Raw genomic sequence first — 26,764 nt, forward strand, 5'->3', positions numbered from 1 at the left:
ATCTATGCTCCTGTCACGTTTCCTCGTTAATATTCATAAGCCAATCTTACTCATTTGCCAGCTGACGACTCCAAAAAGACTCCTCTGTGACCAACGTCTGCCAACGTGCCATTTCTTATTAATATTCATAAGCCAATCCTTCGCTTTTAGGATTCGCTTATTTCCCAGCTGAATAGCGGAAACCTCTCCAACTCTTGCAGTTCAGCCAATCGGTTAGGCCAGCTGGACGAACGTAACGTTGCGTAATGAATATTCATAAGCGAGTCCTTCATATGATTGGTGAATGGATTTGACCAGTAGGGGGCGTTGTTTCACACAAGACAACTTTGTGCTGAACTTTCATCTGTCACGACAACAATCTAACAACTTTCCTACATGGAGTGAACACATCTGCTGTAATTTACTGTAAGGATAAACCAATGGAACCAACAAATAACAACAACGAGGACCCGAAATTAACTCCAGGTACTCATTAACTTTACTAAGAGTGCAGTTTTATTTTTTTTAAAGGACTTTGAAAAGATTTGAGTTTTGCCCGACAGCGTAACGTACAACAAAATAAGAGTCTTTGGTTTTCTTATTCCTAACTCTCTTATTAGTTATTGTTCGTTATGTTGTATTGTATTTCATTTTATAAGGAGGCTTTTATGTATTATTTTGATGTTGTTTTCTAATGATCGTATTTGCATGCGTGTCCAACAGCTGCTTAGTAACGTTATTCAGTTCAGTTTTAATCACAGATGCAGGATAAGATCAAGGCCTAAAATATGTTTTGGTTAAACAAGGGACATTTTTAGTTACGTAATAATAACACACGCAGATCCGATGTAACTTATTTCCCGGGGCTTAGAAAGAAAAGAAAGCTCGAGACCATTGAGTTAAATTACATATTAGGCTACGTAAGTTGCATTTATAGTGTCATAGATTGCCACATGTTTGTTCAAATTCTCTATACAAAGTAATAATGTTTTGATATAAGAGTTTTGTGTGGTCTCCAGTGTCAGAAAACATGCAAATAATTTTTTTTCTAGAAGCTACAGCCTTTTAACCACAAATATTAAGCATTGCACGTCATCAAAAGCACAGTTCTTCATGAGAAGAGGAACGTGTGTAATATATTAATATTGTGGGTCAACAGGGCTAAGTGTTTACATTTTAAAATGATGTACTGATTGCTATGCAATCACAACATTAATGCATACTGTAATTATGATTAAGTTAAGCAAAAACAAAATGTGATCATTAAATTTGAAATGTTTAATAAAAGAACAAACATTAATGCTTGGACCTCTATAATAAGCATGTAATGAAAATGTGGAGAACTGGATTTGTTCTGACACAAATTCACAATCTGTATCTATGCGCACACATTCTTCACGGGCACTTTTTGTGTTTTTTCTTTTTATTGTGACAGACCCAGGAGGACAGAAGAAAAAGCAGTCACCGGTAGAGAATGTGTTTGGCCGACAGCTGAGTGAACCAGGGAGGTTTGCGTACGCAGGGTTATGTGGTGTGTCCCTGGGACAGCTCTTTCATGGACACGAGCAAAAGTAAAACATTTAACAACACTTTAATGTACCGTGAAAAAAGCTTGGGGTCATTATGTTCTTTTATGTTTTTGAAACTCTTTTATGCCCACCAGGGTCTGTATGTTTCAGTTTAGTTTAGTTCACTGGGTTTTGGGCACCATGAAAGTGGCTCGGCTTTAGCTACATTCATTGCGATAGTAAATTGCGCTTCACGGCTAACCTTTTTCTTACTGACCCCGAACCTTTGAACGGTAATGTACTTCCAGCATATTGAGGTTTGGGGTTGTGACACTTCACTGTGATGTTTTTCCCAATGCAGACGTTTTCGTGAGGCGTATCTGGAGGGTCTAGTTCAGTGGCTGAATCTCGATGAGTCGGTCATGCCGGTTATGCAAGCTTTCCTGACAGGACTCGGGTTCGAAGGCACTGACACCTTCCTGTCCATTTTACACGCAGAGCCACTGCTTCGAGCTGGAGCTTTACCCATCACTCATGTACGCACATGACATGAACATAGCTGGATGATTGCGTTGACATGTAGATGCTCGTGCAACTCACTGTTTGTGACGTTCTCTTTTGTAACACTGTTTTTCAGGATCTCGTGTCTTTCTCTGTCAAAGATGGTGAGCTGTCGGTTCTTATTTCGTTAGCTGTTTTTTTTTTGTTTTTTTTGCTTTGGCACGCATAAAAAAACTATTATTTAAAATGATGAATAATAAATAAATTTAGGCTAATGTCCTAAATGTAATATTTTGCATAAAGAAAATGAATCCTGTATCATTAGTATTAATATATTTTGCATTTTAATTTTAATTTCTTGCACAATTTAGCATATTCACATCCCAATGCTTCTTATTTTAAATTATTTAAATTGTAAAAAAAAATGATATCACAATATTATTTATTCTGCTACATTACTTTATGCTGATGTGAATGTAAACAAAAACTTGAATTATATTTTGTACTTCTAGTAGTAACGTCACAATATAAAACATTAATAATCCTTAAGAGTCTTTATTTTCTTTGTGCAAAATACTACTTTTTTTCTTTAAAATGAACTGAACTTGTCTTTCACATTATCTTTGTGATTCATCTCCGTGTTATTTTAATATCATTGAGATACTATTATAGTTTTATGAATATTTTGAATTAGATTTTGTTTATATTTTGTGTTTTAATTTTAATATCAGTAGAAGTTTTAGTAATTTTGGCAACACTTTACATTTCATTTGTTAATATTAGTTAACATTAACTAACTATAAAAATACTTCTAAAGCATTTATCAATCTCAGTTAATGTTAATTTCAACATTTACTTATACATATTACAATCTAAAGTTGCATCTGTTAATACTAATAGACCTGAGCTGACATGAACAGTTGTATTTTGTATTAACTAATATTAACAAAAATTAAAAAATCCTGCAACAAATGTATTCCTCATTGTTAGTTTATGTTAGTTAATGCATAATTTTACCATTAACTAACCTTATAGTAAAGTGTTACCATAATTTTGTTGTTTTTTTGACTTTTTTTTATTGTTAACATAGTTTTTATTAATTTTTATTACCTAAATGAAAATGGGAAATTGCATTTATATTTGATTTCAGCTAACGTTTATTTTATTCAGAATAAAGAAAATGTTTTTTTTTATGTTTTTAGTTTTAGTCTCAGTTCTAATAAAAGCAACCCTGATTGATCTATTACTCTTGTTTTGTGTGTAATGAGCATTTCTTAATTTCTTCTCATGTAGGACATTATGATGCCAGGGCTCGTGTTCTGATCCGACATGTCAGCTGTCTCCTGCGTGTGACCCAACAGCAGCTGGAGGATTTTGAAGAGACTCTCGGAGAGATATTGAGAGAGGCAGGAGAGGAGAGCGAGTGAGTGAAACTTCCTCTGATCATCAGTTGCTGCCTATTTATGGGCTTTTTCTGAGCTTATCCTCATGTCTCTGAGAAACACACACTGGTTCCACTGTTGGATGGATTATTTACAAGAGATTATTTTCTACAAACCCTACCTGGGCCATTGCAGATTCACAAAGGAAAAGCCAATGCAAATCATACAGAAACACTGTGGCACAATCAATATTATAGTTAAATCGAATACGTTTGAGGTGGGGAACGAGCTTTGAATGCGTTTGCTGATTTCTGTCTTTTAATGTGTTCTCTGCTGCAAGAGACGTGATGTGTGCCATATGTGAGTATTTTATGTTTTTGCAGTCAAGGTCTTTCCTTCCGTACGGTGCATTTCATTTTAGTCTTGGTTTTTGTAATAGAATTTTGCTCACAATGAACAAGACCTCTGGGCTTTCAGCACCTCCAGTGTTATTAATCAAATTGACGTTCTCTCAACAGAGAAGAGTCTTCAAGACGGCAGAAGAAAGAGAGAGGTCGTAAGTTGCGCCGGTACCTGCTCATCGGACTTGCCACTGTGGGTGGAGGGACCGTAATCGGTGAGTCTAAATGCCACAGGACGTTTGTTTTAATCTACACTGGTCTCGCCGAGGTGATTAGGTCACTATTAATGTCACTGGAAAGTCCATGAAAACATGCATGAAGAAAATAAAGCCTATTTTTATGTGATTTATTTATTTATTTTATATTTTTAATAAGAAATTGAAGCCTTTCAGGCTTTTCCCCTGTTTTAATTATATAATTATATCATACAGTACTGTCAAAAGTTTGGAAACATTAAGATTTTTAATGTTTTTGAAATAAGTCTCTTCTGCTCCCCAAGCCTGCATTTATTTGATCAGAAAATACAGTAAAAACGGTAATATTGTGAAATATTATTACAACCTAAAAGTTTTAATATAATGCTAAATTAAATGTATTCCTGTGATCAAAGCTGAATTTTCAGCATCATTACTCCAGTCTTCAAAGTCACATGATCCTTCAGAAATCATTCTAATATGCTGAAAAGTGGCAATAAAGACATTTATAATGTTACAAAAGATTTCTGTTTCAAATAAATGCTGTTCTTTGAAATGTCTATTCTTCAAATAATTCAGAAAAAATGCGTCATGGTTTCTACAAAAATATTAAGCAGCAAAAATGTTTTTCAACATTGATCAAAATAAGAACCATTATTAATAATTGAGCATCAAATCATCATATTAGAATGGTTTCTGAAGGATCATGTGACACTGAAGACTGGAGTTTATGTATTTCATTTATATTCATAAACTTTCATTACTGTAATTTATCTGTAGGTTTTATTTGTGAATTTGATTCATTTTCTTTAATTATTTATTTGAAAGAATAATATAAGTTAAAATGTTAAATTGATATAAATTAAATTCAATACAATAAATGATTTATGATACATACATACTTCACAATTTAAATCATTTAAAAAATATATATTATTTATGTTATGGTTATGATAATTTGAGAGGAAATGTGCTTAATTTTCACTGAAAAATAAATAGTGTCATAATTAAAAAATGTATATATTATTATTTTTAAAATAAAAATATTATTAAATTATGTATCTCTTAGTTCTGACTCTTAATTGATGGGTGAAAGTCCAGGACTGATTTCATGAGATTCACCCACACACTAATGTCAGTTGTGTTTCCCTGGTGTGGTGTGTGTGTTTTGATCAGGTGTCACAGGGGGGTTGGCGGCTCCTCTGGTGGCTGCCGGGGCCGGAGCTGTGCTGGGAGCGGGTGGAGCCGCTGTTCTGGGATCCGCCACGGGCATCGCCGTCATAGCCTCGTTGTTTGGGGCCGCAGGGGCCGGGTTAACAGGTGCTTTACAGAATATAATAGAAACTGTTGAAGAAAATGTATTGTTGTTTGTCTGACTCTAAAATAGCTGATATATACACTAAAACTATGACCACATATCAGTTTATCTAATATGTGATCATCGTTTTAGTGTATAAGTAAATGAATATTGTGCTCAGTTGCAGTGATGCTTGGCAACCATACAGTGTACAGTTAGGCTAATTATATTACTTTCATAATATATCACTATTATAATTAATTGGGAATTATACTCATAATAACAATAATAAAATAGTAATTAATAAAAAATTAAGCAGCAAATTGTAAAAGAAATATTGCTCCATTCTTTATCATTACTCAAAGTAGAAAGAACGACATACAATCTGCATTAATAGACAGTTTTAGGTATTATTGGCCCACAGATGATTAGCAGAAGTATTTCAGTAAGACCGTAATAACGTGAGTTAGCCGGTTAGCCGGAGACCTACACAATATAAAACACAAAACAGCTGTATTACACACTGCATGAAAGGGAATATTCGAAAAAGCATAATGGGGCACTTCAATTACAAGGCGTTGTTGGAGGATTGGTATGTGAGCAGATCAATTGGCATACTGACAGTGATAAAGTTACAGTCTGTTTTCTGGTGCGAACAGAGTTTTATATAATCTTGCTTTTAAGCAGGGGACATTGTCAGCTGCCATTTAAAATTAACTGAGCTCAAGGTTGTTGAAGTTGCTTGGTATTTCTTCAAATGCAGTTTGTGAGTGTGTGCCTCACATATCTCTATTTGCAGATCAAGTTTTCTTATGTATTTATGATATGAAGATGCCACAAGGTATTGCTTCTAATTTTTGCATTACTCATCAGGCTATAAAATGAACAAGCGTGTCGGCGCTATACAGGAGTTTGAGTTTCTTCCGATGAGTTCTGGAAAGCATCTGCATCTGACTATAGCTGTGACAGGCTGGTTGTGCAGCGGCAAATACAGTGAGTGCTCAAATTAACCATCAAATCACCATCCAAACAGCTTTTTCTCAGTTACTATTATGTTTTAAAATCTCTTGTGTTAATACTTTAACATGCACTGAATATATGTGGTGTTTATTATTTATTAAAGGGGTCATATGATGCTATTTTAAAATTTTGTAATTTTGTTTATTGGGTGTAATAGAATAGGTTAACATGCTTGGATGTTCAAAAAACATTATTTTTCACACACTGTACATTATTGAAGCTCCTCTATTCCCAGTCTGTCTGAAACGCACTGATTTCTACAAAACCCCTCCTTCCGAAAAGCTCAGAGTGCTCTGCTTGGCCAGCTGATCCAGTGCGTTGTGATTGGACAAACACCTCGGGCGTGTCATAAATGTAACGCCCCTTAAAGGGTTAGTTCGCCCATTTAAGACATGAAGTTGTATGGAATCCTTACCAGCACTATAGTGCATACACACTGATCCACTCTGTAGTCACCTCCCTGGTCAGAGTTTTGGCCGCTGGAAGTTTTTCAAGAAAGTACTCCCGGTTAGTTTCCAGGGCCTCAAAACTGTGCGTTTTTACGTGAAAAAATTATTTGCGTTTCAAAGCTTGATTAATTTAACACACAAAAAACACGCCGGTCAAAATTCATACCTCAGTTTTAATCAGCACTATTTTCTTTCCATTTCTATCAATCCGCGCTGCTGTCAACGTCAACAGTGCGCACGTTCCGATCAGCTGCTGATAGCGCGACCCGCTGACAACATGTCTGACTGCTAAACTTCTGATGATGAAACCAATTTTAGCACAATGTCAGACGGAACAGATGAGGATGAAAGTAATTTTAGCACAACGCCAAAGGGATACCTTTATGAACCGGAGTATACCGATGCCGAACTTCAACAGATGGAGATAGAACGGGAAGAGAGAGAGCGAGAGGACACAAGATCAAATAAAATGTTATTGATTGCAACACAAAACCTCAATTGTGTGTGTGTTCAATAAAATAGTTTTCTCAGCAAATTATACCTATATCCCTTTATACTGTTTTTATATTAGACATCTTTCCACGTGTTTTCCACTGGAGTCTAAACATCAGCTTGTTTACTGTACAGTTTAGACATGGGATCATAAAGTTAGTAAATGGAGCTTACCCGTGGTAGTACTGGTACAGCAAAACTCTTTAAAATCATTTTTTTTTCTTTTGCCTCCTTGGTTGGGGATGTAATCGTCTTCGCTGAAGTGAGCACTGCACACACTATAATCCATGATTCTGGATATTTTAGCTCCCGCAAAGTAGCCGATGGCAACCAGCCAAAGCTGTCTCGTAGCTATATCCGAAACAGGAAAACGATGGAATCTGAACGGTGATCCCGGCACATTCTTGTGGTCACAGCCTGGAAATGTACAAGTTCGCACCATCATTCATTTTCTACTTTTTACGTCGTTTCGTAATCGATTGTGTAAACACTATGGAGCAGCTGATCGGAACGTGCGCACTGTTGACGTTGACAGCAGCGCGGATTGATAGAAATGGAAAGAAAATAGTGCTGATTAAAACTGAGGTATGAATTTTGACCGGCGTGTTTTTTGTGTGTTAAATTAATCAAGCTTTGAAACGCAAATAATTTTTTCACGTAAAAACGCACAGTTTTGAGGCCCCGGAAACTAACCGGGAGTACTTTCTTGAAAAACTTCCAGCGGCCAGAACTCTGACCAGGGAGGTGACTACAGAGTGGATCAGTGTGTATGCACTATTGTGCTGGTAAGGATTCCATACAACTTCATGTCTTAAATGGGTGAACTTCACCTTTGACGGTGAAGTGTGTAATTACTAGTGGTGCGGTTGCTAATTGCAACCAACAGAAGTTACGGTGGCCGACAGTAAAAAGATGTCGTCGTCTGAGACAGCAGAGAGTTAGCCAGTTAAGCAATGAGGTTTCTTTACAAAGATAAAAGTAAGAAATTAATGAAATTAAAATGGCGACTTGGCATGTAAGAAGACATTTATGTAGATAGAAATGGCTCATTCTAAGGCAACAACGGTTCATTATGTAATGTCTTTATACACCACTGAAAAAATAGTTATATATAAATATGATATTGCATTTCTGTCAACAGATCCTCTTAAATATTACACAGTGCACCTTTAGTGCTTCACAGTGCTAGTTCACCTTAAAATTAAAATTATTCCATAATTGACTCACCCTCATGCCATCCTAGGAGTATATGACTTTCTTCTTACAGCCAAACACAATTGTAAAAGTAATATCAAGATATATATATCAAGTAATATCTAGACTTCAATTGAGGCGTTTTGGGCATGTCTGGAGCAGCGTTCTCTGTTAGATATAAGGCAAATATTTAAAAGCATCATATGACGCCTTTAATGTAAAAAGCCATGAAATATTGTTCACACTAACATTCAGTTTGATTGCCCATCATAGGTTCGTTCCAGGCTCCCTGGTCCAGTCTAGGAGCGTGTGGCGAGCAGTACTGTCTGAAATGGGAGTCGCGTTATTTATTGGACCTGGGCTCTATTCTGGACTCATTATGGGACGGGCTTGTCAGTGTCTTTGCCCAGGAGGCCCTCAAATACACAGTGCTCTCAGGTATGTCTGCTTTACTATACCAATGCTGTTAAGCTATAAAAAGGTAGTACTTCATGGTTTGAGGGAAAAAAAAAGTCGTCTGTACTTTATCTTACCTTATTTATGTGAGTATTGAACTGTGCAGTCATATTAATTCACTTAAGTCTAATCTGAATTGGACCATCTTTCACAGTCGTCCTGGCAGGAATGTGTCTAATACAGAGGAAATGTCACTAATAGACTAATTGGAATTTCTGTTTCTTTCGTGTGTGTGTGTGTTATCATGAATGTCAATCCAGTGCTGGAATTTGTATTGTTTAGTTGAGGGCCATTACATTTCTCTCAAATACTTTCAGACTCGTGCTTCAGTCTTTTTGCTGTGGATTCTGGCAGAATCATAAAATGAAAAACCTTTTTTTATTTTTTATTTTTTTATTATTCAAATGTTTAGAACCCAGAAACTCTCATACTCAATGTGAAAATGTTATCCATTTGGGATCGGTACGATTTTTGTATGTTTTTAAAATAAGTTTCTTATGCTCACCAAGGCTGCATTTATTTGACTAAAATACGAAGAGAGAAAAACAGTAATATTGTGAAATATTATTTACAATTTAAAATAACTTTTCTATTTTAATATATTTCTAAATGAAATTTATTCCTGTGATATGCAGAGCAATCGCAGCTTATATGGACCGCACGCCCTGATATATACAATTATGGGCTTGCAGCTTCTAATAGATACACAGACACGCTGCTGTGACGATGTAATAAATGCTGCGGCTGCATGAATAGACACAAATAAATCCTGTAGTAGATCTAGACAGGTGGAGCTGGGGGAGGTGGAGGGGTTCAGAGGAACTCTACAGGACAAGCTTACAGCAAACAATGAACCAGACAATTTAAATGTTGAGCACTGCAGGATCAGCAGAGGCCAATCAGCTTATGCCATGTGGTAATGATATGATTGCTTGCAGTTTGCATGTAAAGGACCTATCAGCCTTGCAAAAAAAAAAGAATATAAAATAAACCAGCTTGTATAATATTTTGTTTGTCCTCCCGAGGTTGACCGTCAACAAAGTAAATGTCATTACCTGTTTATTGAGAATACCTCAAAATTGCTCCATTTAATTGTAGCATTATGAAATAATGATTTGTCACGCATTGCTTTACAGTGTCCAGAATAACCACATTGCTGATTGTCTTGTTCATGCTCAGGCATAGTAACCGCTCTGACGTGGCCTGCCTCTCTGCTGGCTGTGGCCAGTGTGATCGACAACCCCTGGGGTGTGTGTCTGAGTCGGTCGGCGGAGGTGGGGAAACACCTCGCACAGGTGCTCCGGAGCCGACAGCAGGTCAGAGTCCAGAAAATGAGTCCTTCTAAATTCTCCATTAGTATTTGGTCTTTTCAGTTCAGCACAACTTGTAACGACTAATTCAAGGAATGTTACAGCAGGCCACATTAAATTGTCAATTAGTCAATTATGATAGACAGCCGTTCAGACTCGTGTTTTAGAAACAAAATGTGTGAGCAGAAATGCAGTACTTTGGACGTTTGCCCTATAGACTTCTATTGTAACTGCATGACATGCCAAGTTTTAGTAAGATGTGTAAAACCGTAAAAATGCAATGCTCATGGCAGGATGCTCAAAAACAGTGTGACATATGGTGCAACATCCAAAGACGTTTGTGTGAATGTACTGTATGTAGCTGAAGAATTGATGCTTTAAAGCAGGGGTTCTCAAAGTTTTCATAGGTGAGGGCCAATTTAGTAACCCAACATTGAACTGAGGGCCGCCAAAGGGGCGGGGGAGAAAAAGAAAAAAAACTGAAAAAAAAACCCCATTTGAAATAATTTTAATGAACAGATTGAATCTCTACAGTTTACATTTATTGCAATAAACACATTTTAATTCATAACTGAGGCAAAACCTGGCGAGTTTTTTTTTTTAACAGAAACTTTTAAAATAGAAGCTTACCGAACAAGTCATCATCATTCATATCTATCATTGCCTGTCAGTCGCGTTTCCATTATTGCAGATTTTCGCAAATGTTTTGTGCTATTATTATCTTTTTTTTTTTACAGTAACTGAAAAACGAAAAATTAACGGTTGTTGTCTTTTTAAAACGCAAAGTTGAACACCAACATTTTAATTTGAACTGGCAACAGCAACTGCTGCGCAAAAAAGTAAATATCGACAGACTTTTTCAGATTTTTGTTTAAATTAGCCTACTTTTTGCCCCTTTATTAAACATTTAAAATAATCACAAATTAATATGGAAAACATGTCGATTTTACTGGTTTTCTAAGGCCAAATTAGAACCTGGAATTTATATTTTTCCCGCAGTGCTGAATGAGAAGAGCCATATAGGCTATAGCCTGTGTCTCTGGAACCACAGCCCACAGAAAGGTGATTTATAGGTGAGTTATAGGCGAATGATAATAAATGTGTCTGAAAAAACAGCGAGGCATTTTAATTGTTTATTAATTATTGTTTTCTAAGTGTCGGCTAAAAACATATCTCTATCTCCGCTGTTAAGCAGATGCGCTTTTAGAGAGAAATGCACCTTTCATACGGATTACATAATCAGAAGGTATTGCTTTCGATTCGAATTTGTTTAAAAGTGGACATTTCAAGCTTTCGCCTACATAGGTTATATTGTTTCAGTTCTCGCGCTCCAGTTCTCGGAGATCATGGAAGCGCGTAGGCTAGCTACTGATTGTTTTATTTTATTTTACAAAAGCACAATGTTTTCTTGTTATTATGAGTTTACACAAATAAAAGTAGTTGCGAATAATGTATTATTATTTTCTGTATGACCAGAAATGATAGAGTATTTTAAGTTGTTTCCACTGTTGATAGGAAAATGCAAGTGTTCGCGCCAGCGAAAAATGTGAAAGTTAATGGAAGCGCGGCTATTAATAAGCTTGTCATTAAGTCACATTGAATATTGATTACTTGGTCAACATACCCTTTTAAATTGCAATTTGCGGTGCTGTTTTCGGCCGCTAAACACCGCTAAACGGATAGATTAATTTTTTCAAAGCAATGTACAGTTTTAACAGTTTTACAGATGTTTTTCAGATGTTATCGCTATGAGAACCTATGCTTTAAAGGGTATCAGTTTTCATTTATTATTTAAAGTCCCCCTGTAGTCAATAATTATATCCCTTACTCATCTTTGACACCAAAATGACATATTTAATAGTTTTGTCCTTGAAAAAAAAAATTCTTCATGCCTTAAAATAGCTTGAATGTAAATCTACACCCTTGCCTCATATAGAATACGTGGTTCAATGAATATCCAAATTAGCCCCGCCTCCACTCACTCACACCAGCTCACAGATCCACTCGTTGACAATCACAGGTTGACCTGATTGGTAGTTTGTGATGTCAAACTGCAAATTTAAGACTGTCTTTGGTTCATTGCAGTTTTAAGAAGAAAATACTCAGCAATGATGTTGACTTATGAATTTACACATGGTTTGACTTAAAGCATATTAAAAACAACACATATAAACAACATTAAAAGTTTGATTTTCACCACAGGGGGACTTTAACCTCGAAGGTAACAGCATGCTTTCAGCATACTAATTAACCCTGTAAATCCTGACTTATGAAAGAAATCTGAAAAATCTGAAAAATGAAACCGTTTGCATGTGTTTTTTTCGTTGAATATCATATTTGATAGGTTTTTATGATTCATATATAGTAGCCCTAAGATATAGGAGAATATGGATCTAATAATCGAGGAAGAAAAACACCTCAATTTTATTCAGAGATCAAAACTGAGCAAAAATATGCAATTTGGTGCATTTGCTGATATTTATAAGGCAGAAAAGTACATTCTGATAGCTTTTAATGTCAATCTTTATAACAGTATACTGTAGCGGACTACTTACTTAAATTGCATATAAATATCAGTCACTATATCTCCCATTAATATGTTTTAGTATTTAAATGATTATTTTCATGATCAAAGCTCTGGAGTTTTTATTGTGGAGGCAAAACATATAATGCAATGTAATACAATGATGAACGACAGATGAACAAATCAACATTTCTCAAAAGCCTGATGGGTCATATTTGATACTTGTATTATAACATGATTTTTCTAAAAAATTATGTATGGATAATCACTTTATTATTGAAACGATTTAAGTTATTTTTATGTTTACTTTATAAAAATCAGTAAAGATTTCACTGCAAAAACACTTGTGTATCACGACCTGAAGGTTGTCTTTTTTAGGCCTTCTACATGCTAAAAAAGTATAAACTGTCAATCAGATTACAGAATGCATGTAATAGATTTTAGGTTTTTCAGCAAAGTTTTGATCATGTTGATGATTGTTTAGAGGCCTTAGAAATGTATGTATTAAACATGGTAGATATATACTGCTAGAAATGTTAAAACGAATTAAATTAATAGGATAAACCTAGAAGATTTTTTTTTTCAAATGTGTTTAATTATTTTCCTTTTTTCATCTTTGTGCAGGGAAAGCGCCCCGTCAATCTAATTGGCTTTAGCCTTGGAGCTCGTGTCATATACTTCTGTCTAGAAGAGCTCGCTAATGATCAAGGTAGGCTTTCTATTCTTTGTACGGAGTGGATGAGAGATGAGGGAACATCCTTTTGTCTTTAAGACCTTGCTTCTGAAGAAGTGTCGACTTGAGAGAGCTGGACATGGCCAAATTTCCTGCAAGCCAGACTGAGTCGTTTTCTCTTTATCAGCTTAATGAAAGATGAAATCGGAGAGGTGTGAGGCTGTGAATGAGAATCTGTTCATATGGAGCCGGTTGAAAGACATTCTGTCTCTTATTATCGGGCAGGTAGTGAAGGTGTGGTGGAAGATGTGGTGCTCCTGGGGGCTCCTGTGGACGGCTCCGATAAAGCATGGAAGAGAATCTCCAGGGTAGTGGCGGGGAAGATTGTTAATGGATATTGCAGGTAAGACACTATTAGTATTACTTCTAAGTAGGGATGTCCTGATTGAATTTAAGAATCAGGATCAGGGCCGATGAAGCATTTTTTTAACTGATCGGTATCGGCTATCCTAAGCCCGATCCTTTATTTTACATCAGCTGTCTTGCCGGTTCTGCCAACTGGCGACCTCCATTAAAAGGAAAAGAAGCAGCTCCAATGTGTGTGTTTGAACCAATGTGGTCTGTTCTAGCGCCTCACAACCAAGTTCAAGGCTCCATGGTTAGCATTTGATGCTCACTTTTGTAAGAAATCACTCAAAGTAATTTATTTACATCTTCCGTCAGACTTTGAGACTTGCATCTTGCTTCGGACTTGACTAACAGTGGCATTCTGACACCGCGAACGTCACGCTTTCTAACCTTAAATCTGCTTTTTTTCCTTTTTTTCTTTTATGTCCAAATTATTCTGCTTATTGTACATATAAAATACAAGAAGTTTATATCAGTAGTCGCATATTCATAATTGTGACCACACAGTCGGTTTACAATGTCTACCACTGTAACGTGTGTATATATATTGACATTGGTAGATGTGCAATGGTACATGTTTCTGATTGGCAGATACTCAATATTCATTGACTCGGATCAGGGGCACAAAAAACCTGATCAGGACATCCCTACTTCTAAGGTATTTCCAGTTATGATTATAATTTTAACAGTTTACCCAAATTAACTCTCTTTTTATCTTATACAAAATATTTTTAAAATAATATTACAATTTAAAAGAACTGTTCTCTGCATCACAGGAATGTTACATTTTAAATATATTCAAAGAGATATTCATCATTACTCACATGATCCTTCAGAAATCGTTCTATGTTGATTTGCTGCTTAAGAAAATTTCTTAAAATTATGATGCAGCAAAACTGTTTCAATATTGATAATATTAGTGGAAACAGTGATACATTTTTTTCAGGATTTTTTGCTGAACATAAAGTTCAAAAGAACAGCGTTTATTTAAAATAGTAAATACGTTTATAATGTTACAAAATATTTCTGTCACGTTTGATTAATTCAGCAAGAATGCATTAAATTGAAGTATTAATTTATTTTTCAAAATCTTGCTGACCCCAAACATTTGAACAGAAGTGTTTGTGCAATATCATTCAGTAAGTTCATAATGCCAGATTTTCTGCTTATGACATCATTTCATATGGGAATTAAATTACCAGATAGTCTTCATCAATGCAAGAAAACCAGTGACATGTCAGATTTGCCAACTAGTTCCTCTAAATGCTGAAATCATACTAGTTAACCAGAAAAGGGTTAAAGGTAACTTTTTAGATTATTACATATGTTTAATTATGAATTAGATCAGATGGTATAATGGGTAATTAAATTACAAATCAAATTTAAATTAATATTTAACAAATTTGTGTCATTTTAGGCCATGCATGAATAATTAGAATTGACACTTTATTTATTTAATAAAAAGTAACAGAATGTCTCAATGTTAACTCCAAACAAATTTGGAGATTGCGATTTTATTGTTTTAACCACATTTATTTATTTTTGTCATCATTGGTTTAGAGGGGATTGGCTTCTTGGATTCCTGTATAGAAGTTCATCTGTTCAGCTGTCTGTTGCTGGGCTCCAGCCAATCAATTCGCAAGACCGCAAAATAATCAATGTGGATCTGTCATCAGTGGTAAGCAAATGCATGTGTGCATTAAATATTGCATCTCTAGTTCGTTTTAAATGTTCTTGGTGTCTGTGAGATGCATTCAATTTACTGACTGAGAGTACGCTAATGTAATGTAGTGAAGTTGGTTCGAATAGTTTTATTTCCTTCAGAAGACTTCAAACCTTAACCTACTGAAAGGTACTTTTTATAGACAAAAGTGATTTAATGCTTTTTGCATTAAACACCCCCTTACATGAATAGAAAGGGCATTGTTAAATTGTCAGCCACAAAAGACTACAATTACTGTAATTACTGTCGCAGGAAGTTCCTCGTTGATATTCAAGTGGAGTCCTTAAATCCAGCGCTGTCACCTCATAAAAAAGACTCAAAAATGTGTCATTTTATGCAATATTCACAAATGTAAAAAGATAAGACACTTCAACTTAAAATGATCTGTTCATAACAATCCCTTCTAAGTTACACAGAGCAACAGATAGTCTGTACATCTCGACAGAGGTCGTCAGGCCAGCCATCCGTGTGATGTATTGTAAACAAAGGACTGAATCTGAGATATTCCTTATCTCACTGACACATAATACAGGTTGCATCACATCGGCCTTAATTCAGGACACAAAAAAAGACATGCTTGTAGTATCTTTGTGAAAGAAGTTATTCATGAAAAAACAATTATACAGCTTAGATAAATTGGCAGAAGATATGGCAAGGTATTGGTTTTGCGACTGCAATGTGAGGCATGTGAAGAATTGCACCTTCAATTCGGCATGTGAAGAACTGTTAAGAAGCGATTAAATTAGCATTTCCTGAAATGAATACCAGTGCTTGTAAGGCAGCGCTAAAATAGTGTTACAGTTTTCAGGACTAACTTAGGCTTATCAGAACCACTTTAATCTTTACATAAAAACTCAGCAGATGTTACATTATGTCAAGGCAGCTATAATTAAATAAATATATTAAATAGACCAGTTCAGTATGCAAATATTGCAGTGAAAACCAAATGGTGGATGTTAATCAATGGGAGATTATACTTTTATGAAATTTAAGACTTAATTTTGATAAAGTTCATAAGAAAAATATTGAATGGCACACCTAAGAATTTGATTATTTGCATTTTTTATATGTGTTAAATTTGAGCTATTTTCCAATTCAATCAGCTAAAGTTAAAAACATGTCTACCCACTGAATAGACTGTACATTGTATTCCCTTCAATCAAATTCGGCATTGACTTACTGATCTTAATCAAAATCGATCTCTTGGAACAGTATTAGCATACATTGTGTGATGTGAGGTATCATGCACACCTGAGTTAAGCGCCAAAGCATGATTTTTCTGAAAGGTTAGCAAGCAACACTAAAATTAAAATGAGGCTATTAATATTGTAATGCATTGCAAGCACTGTAAAAATTTAATTTTGACTTGCTTTTGAATACTGACTACAGTATGTTCTGTCCAACTTTTAGGTAAAAGGACACCTGGACTACATGCGTCAGATGGACACCATCCTAGTAGCAGTGGGGGTTCCTACTAGGGAAGAGGCTGGACCCATGAGTAGCAAATTACATCTTGTTCATTTATCTCAGGAAAAACCAGGCACTCCAGAATCAGCTGGTCAGAGCAGAGTCAAAGGGGAACCATCCATGGACATTTCAAACAAAGATACTTTAGATGTCCCATCATCAAATGTAGATCAATACGAGAGGAAGGACTCAGAGAATGGCTGGGATATCCCTGATATATCGGATTTACTGGATTCCATCAGTGAATGTGATGGCATCCTTGAATCCTGTCAAGGTAATGCTCATTCACAGTGTGTTCTTGGAGACGAGAAGAACCATGTTGAACCATCTCAGGACCAAAGCAAAACAGACAGAGACAATGAAAGTAACACAGACTTTGAGCACACGTCCTGGGACTGGGACGACACGAACTGGACTGCTGAACACACATACACAACCTACCAATCGCACACTGGAGCACAGAACCAATTAACCAATGGCAAACCTGATTGTTCTGAGCCAAGATGACATTTCCATGATTCACTCACAGAATGTGGGTCGGGTCTAGATGGCAAACCTCGCTCCAAGAAACTCTCTATGGAGTCACATTTGCTGCTACCAAGATGAGGGTTGGGGACTCAAATAAACACAGTGTTTGAATGTCGCATGTGAGACTTTTAGCAGAAGAAGGGTTACCATCTAGACACCACCCAGAATATAAAATGGCAATATAAGCTAGAACCAACTGGAACCTTGGCTTTTTGCCAGTCTGGAATCGCCTAATAATCTCATTAAGTTATTACTGGATATCATCTGTAATTAATGTCAACATTGCTGAATGTGATTTGTGATAAACAGCTATGTGAAAATTGCCAGTATTCTATACCATTTGCCCCCTTCATTAGAAGTGGTTTGTTGTTTAATTAAGATGTGAATTACAGCTCCACAGACAACCCACTTGACATTGTGTGAGGTATTAGTGAGATTTATTTCGCTCTCGTCTGCTTTATCCATCTGTTGTTTTGGTTGTTATGGTAATGAATGAATGAGGACGGGATGCGTGTTGAGACCGTACTAAATGTACAATCTCTCTGATCTGCCTTGAGGAACGATGCAGCCTCCCAGTTTATGCACGACTAACCCATTAACATATATCCCATTGATTTTTTTAGCACGGTATGTTTTAACACATTTTCTCACAAACCTATAATTATAAGTCACACATCTTGCAGTCCACAGTATATTGCATTTCTTTTGTAGTCTCAGTCGGTGTATCAATCGTCCAGCGCATCGACCTGGTTGGGCAGCAGCAGAGGCAGGTCGATCCCGGTGTGTTCAGCGTCGAGAAGGTTAACGGCGTCCGTGGCCGTCGCTGGTAGTTGAGGCGGGTCAGACACGAGGGAGGGGGGTTCGGTGGGCAGTTGCGGTTCTCCTGAGTTGCGCAGAGAAAGGGAAAGTAGCAGTGATGGCCTACGAGGGGCTTGAGATGAAGAACAGCAGGGTAGAAGCCGTGCCAAAGCCCTCTTGAAATCCCTCATGAACATTGGATATATAATTGGGTTCATGGTGCTGTTACAGTAGCCCAACCAGGTGATGGCGTCAAAGAAGGAAGGTGGTATGCACTCACACACTGCCTGAATGTACAGAATAAAAGGTCTTAGATCACAACGTGAATACAGAATGTGGTTGAGACTCAATACCAAAGAGGTGGAAAAGGTCAAAAATGTCTAGTGCATCGGAAGAGGATGTCAGGATGCCACGAATGAAGAAAGTGAGAGTAAGGCTGCGTTCACACTGCAGGGGCTTAATGCTCAATTTCGATTTTTTGAAAAAATTTGATTTTTTTGCAAGGCCGTCACATTTCCAATTAAATGCGACCTTTTGTGATATCCTGTGTGAACGTGAAATGACCCAGAAGTGACCCGCATGCGCAGAAGAGTACTCAGCGGTCATAGTTGTTGTTTATCTTCTCATTCCCGCCTACTTCAACGCAGAATTATGACGTTTGTCATAACAATCCATATCAATGACGTGCGGGTCGGATACATGTGACCTGGCCGTTCAGATTGAAGTCGCATTTCAAAAGATCGGATACATATTGGATTTGGACCACATACCCAAGTGGCCTGGGTCGCATTTGAAAAGATCGGATTTGTGTCGTTCAGACGGTCATGAAAAGATCAGATACAGGTCGCATAGGGGCAAAAAAATCGAAATTGGGTCGTTTCAGCCTGCAGTGTGAACTTGGCCTAAGAGACAAAGATAGAGTGCTATTCACACACCATATTGTGTGTGAAGGAGGGCTAGAGACAGGCTTGCCCAGAAGCTCAAAATCTGAGCAAAGTGAGGGACACAGATGGGGGGACAGGATCGTTGACAACTTGAGAGCAAGCTCAGGAATAATTGCTCTACTAAATAGGAACATTTCTCTTTGTCAATTTGTCATATTGCGATTAATTTGCCCCCCATTCCTTTTTTTGATGCGTGCTTGTTAAGGTCAAGGTAAGGTTCACTTTCAACGTGAATGAGATGTTTCTTTAAGTGTGATTTGTGGACTGACCTGTGCCATGTTGGTGATAAAAAAGGGAAGCCAGGCACTGAAGAAGAGACCCAGGAGCACTCCCAGGGTTAGGCTGGCTTTCAGAGCTCTCTTCCTTTGCCTGTGTGCCAGTCTGCGCTCGCTGTTCACCGACAACTGAGAACAAGAGGTTGGGAGAGAGAGAAGAATATATTCATAGAGATTTCACAGTGATTCGCCTGCCAAGAGATGGGAAATAATTTTACCTTGGCCTGGGGTAATTATTTATGTCTTTCCCTCTCTCAGATGAAAGCTTTTGAAAGTGAGAGTGCCTCACAAGGTCTTTGCTATTGTCTTGAAAAGTTCTGCCCTCCCTTTTCGCACTTCCTCATCTTCGAACGTCTCTCTTTACTTTCTGTTCTAGTCCTTAAGATCAAAATTTCTTTTTCTGCTACATCTTTCACCTTTCTTTTTGTGTTTAAGGTTCAAGGATTTCTCTACACTCTCTCTACATAATGCATTGTCAGCAATGGCACAGCCTTCACTTGCATAAGTGTGGGGTTTGTGAATGAGAAATAGGCCAAAGCAGCTTGAGAATGCATACACTATAAGTGGCTTATTTTGTCGAGAGTTTACAGCAAGAATTTGCACACATACATAAAGCAAGACATCCATCACAATTTGAATCTACTAATTTTTTTATTTTTATTAGGTACTTGCTACTCCACAAATTGAATTCCTGTCGCATTTTTGTTCTCAGACTTCTCACCGGACCATGCCGCAGCACGGGTGGCTCCTGATGGCTGTAGTCGTCTCCATCATGCACGGCGTGACCGGGAGACGGAGGATGAGATGGTTCACCATGTGAGTGATGTGGGTAAGGAGGATGAGTAAGTGCCTCCACCTGTCGTGCCTGTCTTCTGGCCGCCAACAGGATCCGGCAGTAGGTGAAACAGATGGCCGTAGAGGGCAAGAAGAAGGTGAGAAAGGTCGCCACGAGGGCAAAGGGGAGAGTCACCCGCAGGCGGCACTGTGTGGACGGCGTCCCTGACGTGGAAAGCTGGAAGTATGAAGAGGGGTAGAAGGAACTCAACGGCGAGACTGTGGCGTTGGCGGGATAGTGCTCGGAAAGGTCTTGCACGCGACCCAGGCTGTGCCAGTCCATCTTGATTGGCAGGAAAGACGTAAGCGCTGCCAACCCCCAAGCCCCGCCCACCAGCAGCAAGGCACGGGGCGGGGTCATGTGCTGTTTGTATCGCAATGGAGAGATAATGAGGAGGTAGCGGTCCAGACTGATGACACACAAGTTGAGGATGGAAGCACTACAGCACATCACGTCGAAGCAAAGCCAAACGGGGCAGAATCCAGGCGCCAGCACCCAGGTCCCGCACAGCACGTTGAGCATAGCAGGAGGCATCACGACCAGAGCCACCATCAAGTCTGACAGAAAGAGGGACACCAGGAAGCAATTGGAGGTGCAGCGCAGCGACCGATGTGCGAACACCAAGCCAATCAACAAAATGTTCCCACAAGCTGTCACCAGAATTATGAGGGAAAGCATGATTGCGAGAAGCCAGGGACCGCTGCCACTAATGCTCCAACCATCACCGATAGTACCGCTGTCATTGAAGCTCCTGTGAGCGTTCCAGGGATCTGCACCTGATGCTGCCTCTACCCGAGGGATAGGTGAGCCACTCATCATCGAAGAGTTGAATAGGACTGTGTGCGCTTCCTCAGGTCTCGATGAAGCGAACACACATCCAGGGTTTTTCAAGTGCATTGAGAGAGTGATGCTGATCCTGAATTTGAAACAGTTGATCTGCGGGTCACCTCCCTGAATCCAATGCAGACCACCTCAGATGGTGAAAAATATCAAAATGACCCGTTTATAGTCATCCTTTCCATCTTTCCCTTTGGCAAGGTTGGTGATTTCACTCCCTCTGTGCGCCTCAGTCACATCAGTGCGAGGATATTCAGCTGCCATCACTCCATTTGTTAACATGAGATGAGCAAAGCAATAAAATGACACATTTCCCTGTCCATAGTCTGGCTTCTTCAATGCTTAGCACCGGTATGAGCAATTCTGTGCCTGTCAGAGTATTTCAAAGCTACGTGTCATGATGACACTCTTTGGGGGAGGGCAACTGAGAGGTGGGTTTCAGTACAAGAGCCTGTGAGAAAGAGAGGGAGTGTTACAAGAGCAAGACTACCATTTAGATATTTTTAGATGAGTGAATTAAAAAACAAACTTATCTCGGTCCGGTTCTTCCCATCGAGGTGGATTTCTTTTTGCTTTCTATGCATTTTTATGAGCTTAACGTTCTTTATTCAGTAATTGTGCGGCTGTAATTGAGTAAAAGGGAGCAGATGAGTGCACTAGTTAACTGTGTTGGCGTCTTTGCTGTTCCTTTTGCCCTCCTAATCCCTGTATCGTCCACTTCAGGGTGCCTGCAGGATCCGCACTCTGCCGCTGGGCATAAAGCGTGTCTGAGTATTGTGCTCTTAATGCGACTTTATGCACATTCACAGCTAATCATGCTTCAGGGTTAATCGAGGCACGCATTTAACATCTTACAAAAGGCTTATGTAAATGTGTTTGAAAATGTGCAAAACAATGTTTGTGATTGATTAAAAATGTTTTTTTACAAGAATGTTTTTTTCTTTACTGTATCTCATAAATCTATATCATTTATGTTTTTTTGCAATCTGCAAGATTGTACACGAGTCATTGGTCATAGACTTCCAAATGCATAACTCAGTTTGTTTTGGGTTTTTCTTATTACAAACTGATTGTGTTCTGTAGTACTCAACTGCATGCTATAGTGCTTCATTAGTATGTTTGAATGGACATTTGTAATGTTGATGATCTGAGAATTAGAACTGAGAAAGAATCAAAAGGGTTTTGAAATTAAAGTTTATTCCAAAAGAGAAGCTGAAAATATGGTCTTCCTAAACGGTTGTACAGTTGTGAATACCTTTGACAAATGCAAGAGATGATACATTTAATTTAATGTTTGTAATTTTATGAGCATAAATATGCCTGCAACCATCCTCTAAAGACTTAATTCTGAACAATGCATGGAAATTATTTTGATATGTAAATCTACCTTTGGATAAAAAGAAAACAAAAAACAAAAAAGAGCAATTATTAATAGCACAGCAGAATAAAAAAAAAGTATGCTTGTACTTCACAACCAGAGAACTGTCACCATGCCAACACTGCTCTGGACACAAAACATGGTTTTTGCTTTAAGCATAAGTGCACTAATTATGCGTGGTTGCCAAAAATCATCTTGGCCTGGGTCAAAAGCCAGATGACAATGTGGGTTGCTATCACTGATTTTTGAAATGATACTGTAGGGTCTTTAAAATAAAATAAAAATTAAAGGAAAAAAAAAAAATTCACATTCATGTCATCCTTTGCAACTTCAAATCTCCTTTATCATTTTATTAAATAACCACAGACTGTCCTGTACAAGAACATATATATTATGGAGAGAGAAAGACAACCAGACTGACAAAGCGGTCAGGCTTCAAAATAAGAAAAGGCAGATGACAGAATCCATAACTGATGCAACTCTACTGCTCCTGAAAGAGAAGAGAAAACAGGATTTTAAACACTTCAACTGATATTCAAATGTCTTGAGATTCCATGCGTATGATCTAATGTTAAAGGTGACAAACAAATCAGCGTGTAGAAACTGACGTGAAAGAGCACATACAGTCCACCAACGAAAAGCATCCATACAAACTTTATGCATTGGTACATAAGACTTGATTTTAAACAAAGCAAGTGTGTACAGTGATCATCTGTGTGCATAAAAATATTCTGGCTACATAATCATATTCATAAATCAACAGTCTAATTTGAAGTTGTAGCTTTTTGGTATGGCTTTTAGAACTGATTAGGGTGAACAGGATTTAATTTAGTTTGTGTGATGGTATGTAATTGCTTTTGGATTAATTATGCACGAAAGCAATTTGGTAAACGGTAGTTGTTTTAAATGTGCTATAGAAATACAATTTGTATTGTATATAACACTGTCACATAACATGCCGTGTTCAGAACATATCTAGTGAATTTCTTTAATGATTTCTTTTTAAAAACACTGTAACAACTGAACATAAATGAACAAATTATTAGATGGCCAAAAGTTCCTTTTTGTCAGTGTTATGATTATTATTAAACTAAATAAAAAAAACATTAAGCTAGCTTAAGTTTGCCAAGGAAACATTTCCATTTTCATTTAGCTTAGGTTGAAGTACTAAAATAAACTTATTTAAAAACTACAAACAGACATTTAAAAAGAAAAATGACAAAAACATACAACAAAGTGACAAACTTGAACAAATTAAAATGAAAACAAAAAAATAAAATCCAATTCAAAATATTAACAAACCAGTTAATCGAAATGATAAAATACTGAATTTATTTTAGAAATTATTCATAAAAATATTTTAATGCATTCACATTTATGATAATTAGGGACCAAGCACTAAAAGTGTTCGTTACTTTTATTCTTCTTACAATAACAATGAATTTATTATTATTATAGCTGCGGCTATGTACACTAGGGCTGTCAAAATTGCTCAAAAATGACGTTAGAATATTCCCTCTAAAAAACACATATATTCGAACTATTCGAACATCTGGTTGCGCATTTTGTCAATGACGCGCATTGGGACAATAAAGACTTCCCTACCCCTAACCAATAAATACTTTATAATTAAACACGTTAGACACTTTATTTCCACTTTTCGAACGTTTTCTTCAATTTTATGGAACATAAAAGCCTTTCCGATCTGATATGTGTTGGGAAAGGGGAAAAGTAGAGTGAGATCGGCAAAAGAAGGATTCTAACTCGGGTCGATTTGCGTCAAAACTTTCTACTACGTGCCTTACTCTTACACTATTGTATTACTATCCGTAATTTTGCCCAATCAGACATCAGTGGGCGGAGTTAGTGTAAATAGCCTCTGCCATCAAGGATACTTAATAGTATTAATTATTCATCTGCCATGGGAGTCAAATAGTAATTGTAGGAAAATGCTCAAATTTGGCACACTTATAGAGGTGGTTCTGAATAGTAATCTGACCAAATTTGGGGTCTCTAGTTCTGTGTGTTTTGACAAATGATGAGCCCAAGGTCTCCAATGCAAACTGATATTTTTGCCAGATGGACATGAACTGCAAGGTAATGGTGAGATTTGATGGTCTCTATAAATCAAAAACACAAACCTTAGCGGCGTTACTGTGCAGTACATAATGTGACCTGAAGTCATTCTGGCAGTTGGAATACGCCATGCCAAGACCCAGTCCTGTACCAAAGGCAATGGGCGACGTCCGGCCTGCAAAAACAGCTTGATGATTAAGATGGATGAAGACATATTTTATTAGTTCTGGTTTACACAAGGTATAGTATAAAATACTTACGCTTGAAGAATACAACAGAGAACACAATTCCTAGACCCAGCCCAGTACCTACAAGAGAAAACCATTATATGACATTACAAAATTACTCTAGTCTGTGGTACTGTCGTGGTGTTAGAGATTGCAATAACGTTACCGTGGTACTTTGATATGCATTGTATTTTAAGAAAATACCATGATAATATAGAAAAACAGTCCAAAACTCTTCAAAACATAGATTTACCATTGTATAGTGTTCAAAATACTACGGTAACTATCCATAGTACTAGAAGTAGTCACTGCCATAGTAACTAAACTATGACGAGATTAGTAGAAGGCGGTCCTAGTATTCACGCAGCACTTTTTTAATAGGCTATAACACAAAAACATTACTTCTCAGCCTAATACGCTCTCAAAACATACCGAGTTACAAACTTAGACAGGATTTATGGGTGTACCGCCGTCTAGTCTCACACATTCACAACGTTTTGAGTCAAATACGAATGTGCGAGTGAGCGTCTTATCTTATCTTATCAATGACCTGAGTGCCCTACACGGACATGACCTCCTGCCGTGAATTAAGCAGATTATTAAATAAAACCAATCCATACCGACTTTAATAGCGCAGTCTGCGAGGCAGCGATCCCACTTTTGGCCGATCTCTTTCTCAGACATGATGACAGCAGACTGGATGACTTTAGCTTGAAGGCTGCACTAGAACGCTGTCATACTTTCCTTCGCCGACGCCGACAGTGGAGGAGTATATTCGCGCTACATGATGGCGCCACCAGCTGGACAGGCGGGGAAATAATGCAAGTTTAATTAAAGGGATAGTTTACCATAAAAATGTAATCCCATCACCATTTACCCACCCTTAAGTTGTTCCAAACCTGTATGATTTCTTTCTTCTGTTGAACACAAAAGAAGATATATTTGAAGAATGTTGATAACAAGACGGTTGATGGACCCCATTGACTTCTACAGTATTTCTTTCCTACTATGGAAGTCAATGGCTACCGTCAACTGTGTGATTACAAACATATTTTAAAATATCTTCTTTTGTGTTCAACAGAAGAAATAAACGCATACACGTCTGGAAAATCACTTGAGGGTGATTAATAAATGACAACATTTTAATGTTTGGGGGAACAATCCCTTTAATGGTACAAAATGATACTAGGAAAATTAAAATTTTAATCGAAATTTTGTATTAACCCTCTGGTGTTGCTCAATCATATTAGAAAAATAAATAAATTATATAATATATATATTTGGATTTTTTTTTTTTAATTTGCTGCTCCATTGGAATGGTATGAAATTGTAACATTTAGAAAAAGCAAAATGGTTGTTAAAAAAAATTGCACTTGTGTCCACAGTCAAACATGACCGTGATCAAACATAAGAAATGATTGGGAAATAGGCAAAAATTCAAATTTATTTTTGCATTCTACAAATCAGCCATGATGCAGAAAAAGTGCACAGCAATGAAGGGTTGACACTCTAAAATATAAAGAGTGCAAAATAGAAAAAATATCATTAAACAAAAATATATTACATGATTTAACTGGGGGGAAATATAACATTTCAGGTGTTCAGTGGCTTTTCACTGCGGACAACACAAGTGTGACTCCCAAAAGAACAATACTAAAGGGTTAATCAATAATACAATGAAATCATTATAGCTTGATAATCAGCCGTTTTAATTTATATTCAAAAATAATAATGCACTTTAAGTAAGCAAACTAAATAAAATGAGATTTATTTAAATAGATCCAGTCCTCCAAACTGTCTGTTTTGATACAATAGCAAATCATACTGTATGCAAATTATTAAATGTAACCAAACGCTTGATTTCTGTAGATTAAGTTTGTATTTATAA

At 37.2% G+C, this 26,764-nt stretch overlaps 3 protein-coding genes across 3 annotated transcripts; 1 reads left to right on the forward strand and 2 right to left on the reverse strand.

Annotated features, from left to right (window-relative positions):
• Positions 1 to 298: 298 nt before the first annotated feature.
• On the forward strand, positions 299 to 22,429 carry tmco4 (transmembrane and coiled-coil domains 4). Its single transcript, XM_077218679.1, has 14 exons — positions 299 to 465; positions 1,415 to 1,550; positions 1,849 to 2,023; positions 2,125 to 2,152; positions 3,282 to 3,411; positions 3,889 to 3,986; positions 5,142 to 5,285; positions 6,136 to 6,255; positions 8,691 to 8,855; positions 10,053 to 10,189; positions 13,332 to 13,416; positions 13,666 to 13,783; positions 15,349 to 15,466; positions 16,922 to 22,429. Exons 1-14 carry the CDS (start codon positions 420 to 422, stop codon positions 17,483 to 17,485), a joined length of 2,064 nt encoding a protein of 687 aa, XP_077074794.1. The 5' UTR covers positions 299 to 419; the 3' UTR covers positions 17,486 to 22,429.
• Positions 18,173 to 21,255, reverse strand: htr6 (5-hydroxytryptamine (serotonin) receptor 6). Its single transcript, XM_077218680.1, has 3 exons — positions 20,245 to 21,255; positions 19,518 to 19,652; positions 18,173 to 18,591 (listed from the first exon to the last, which is right to left on the reverse strand). Exons 1-3 carry the CDS (start codon positions 21,253 to 21,255, stop codon positions 18,232 to 18,234), a joined length of 1,506 nt encoding a protein of 501 aa, XP_077074795.1. The 3' UTR covers positions 18,173 to 18,231.
• Positions 22,376 to 25,668, reverse strand: micos10 (mitochondrial contact site and cristae organizing system subunit 10). The gene is made up of 4 exons (XM_077218681.1): positions 25,497 to 25,668; positions 24,910 to 24,957; positions 24,715 to 24,824; positions 22,376 to 23,063 (listed from the first exon to the last, which is right to left on the reverse strand). The coding sequence occupies exons 1-4, from the start codon at positions 25,558 to 25,560 to the stop codon at positions 23,055 to 23,057; spliced, it is 231 nt and encodes a 76-aa protein (XP_077074796.1). The 5' UTR covers positions 25,561 to 25,668; the 3' UTR covers positions 22,376 to 23,054.
• Between the last annotated feature and the right edge of the window lie 1,096 nt (positions 25,669 to 26,764).

The sequence above is a fragment of the Siphateles boraxobius genome, unplaced genomic scaffold (assembly GCF_051911475.1).
Source record: "Siphateles boraxobius isolate OS27281-9 unplaced genomic scaffold, OSU_SipBor_1 77, whole genome shotgun sequence".
NCBI classification, from domain to species: domain Eukaryota; kingdom Metazoa; phylum Chordata; class Actinopteri; order Cypriniformes; family Leuciscidae; genus Siphateles; species Siphateles boraxobius.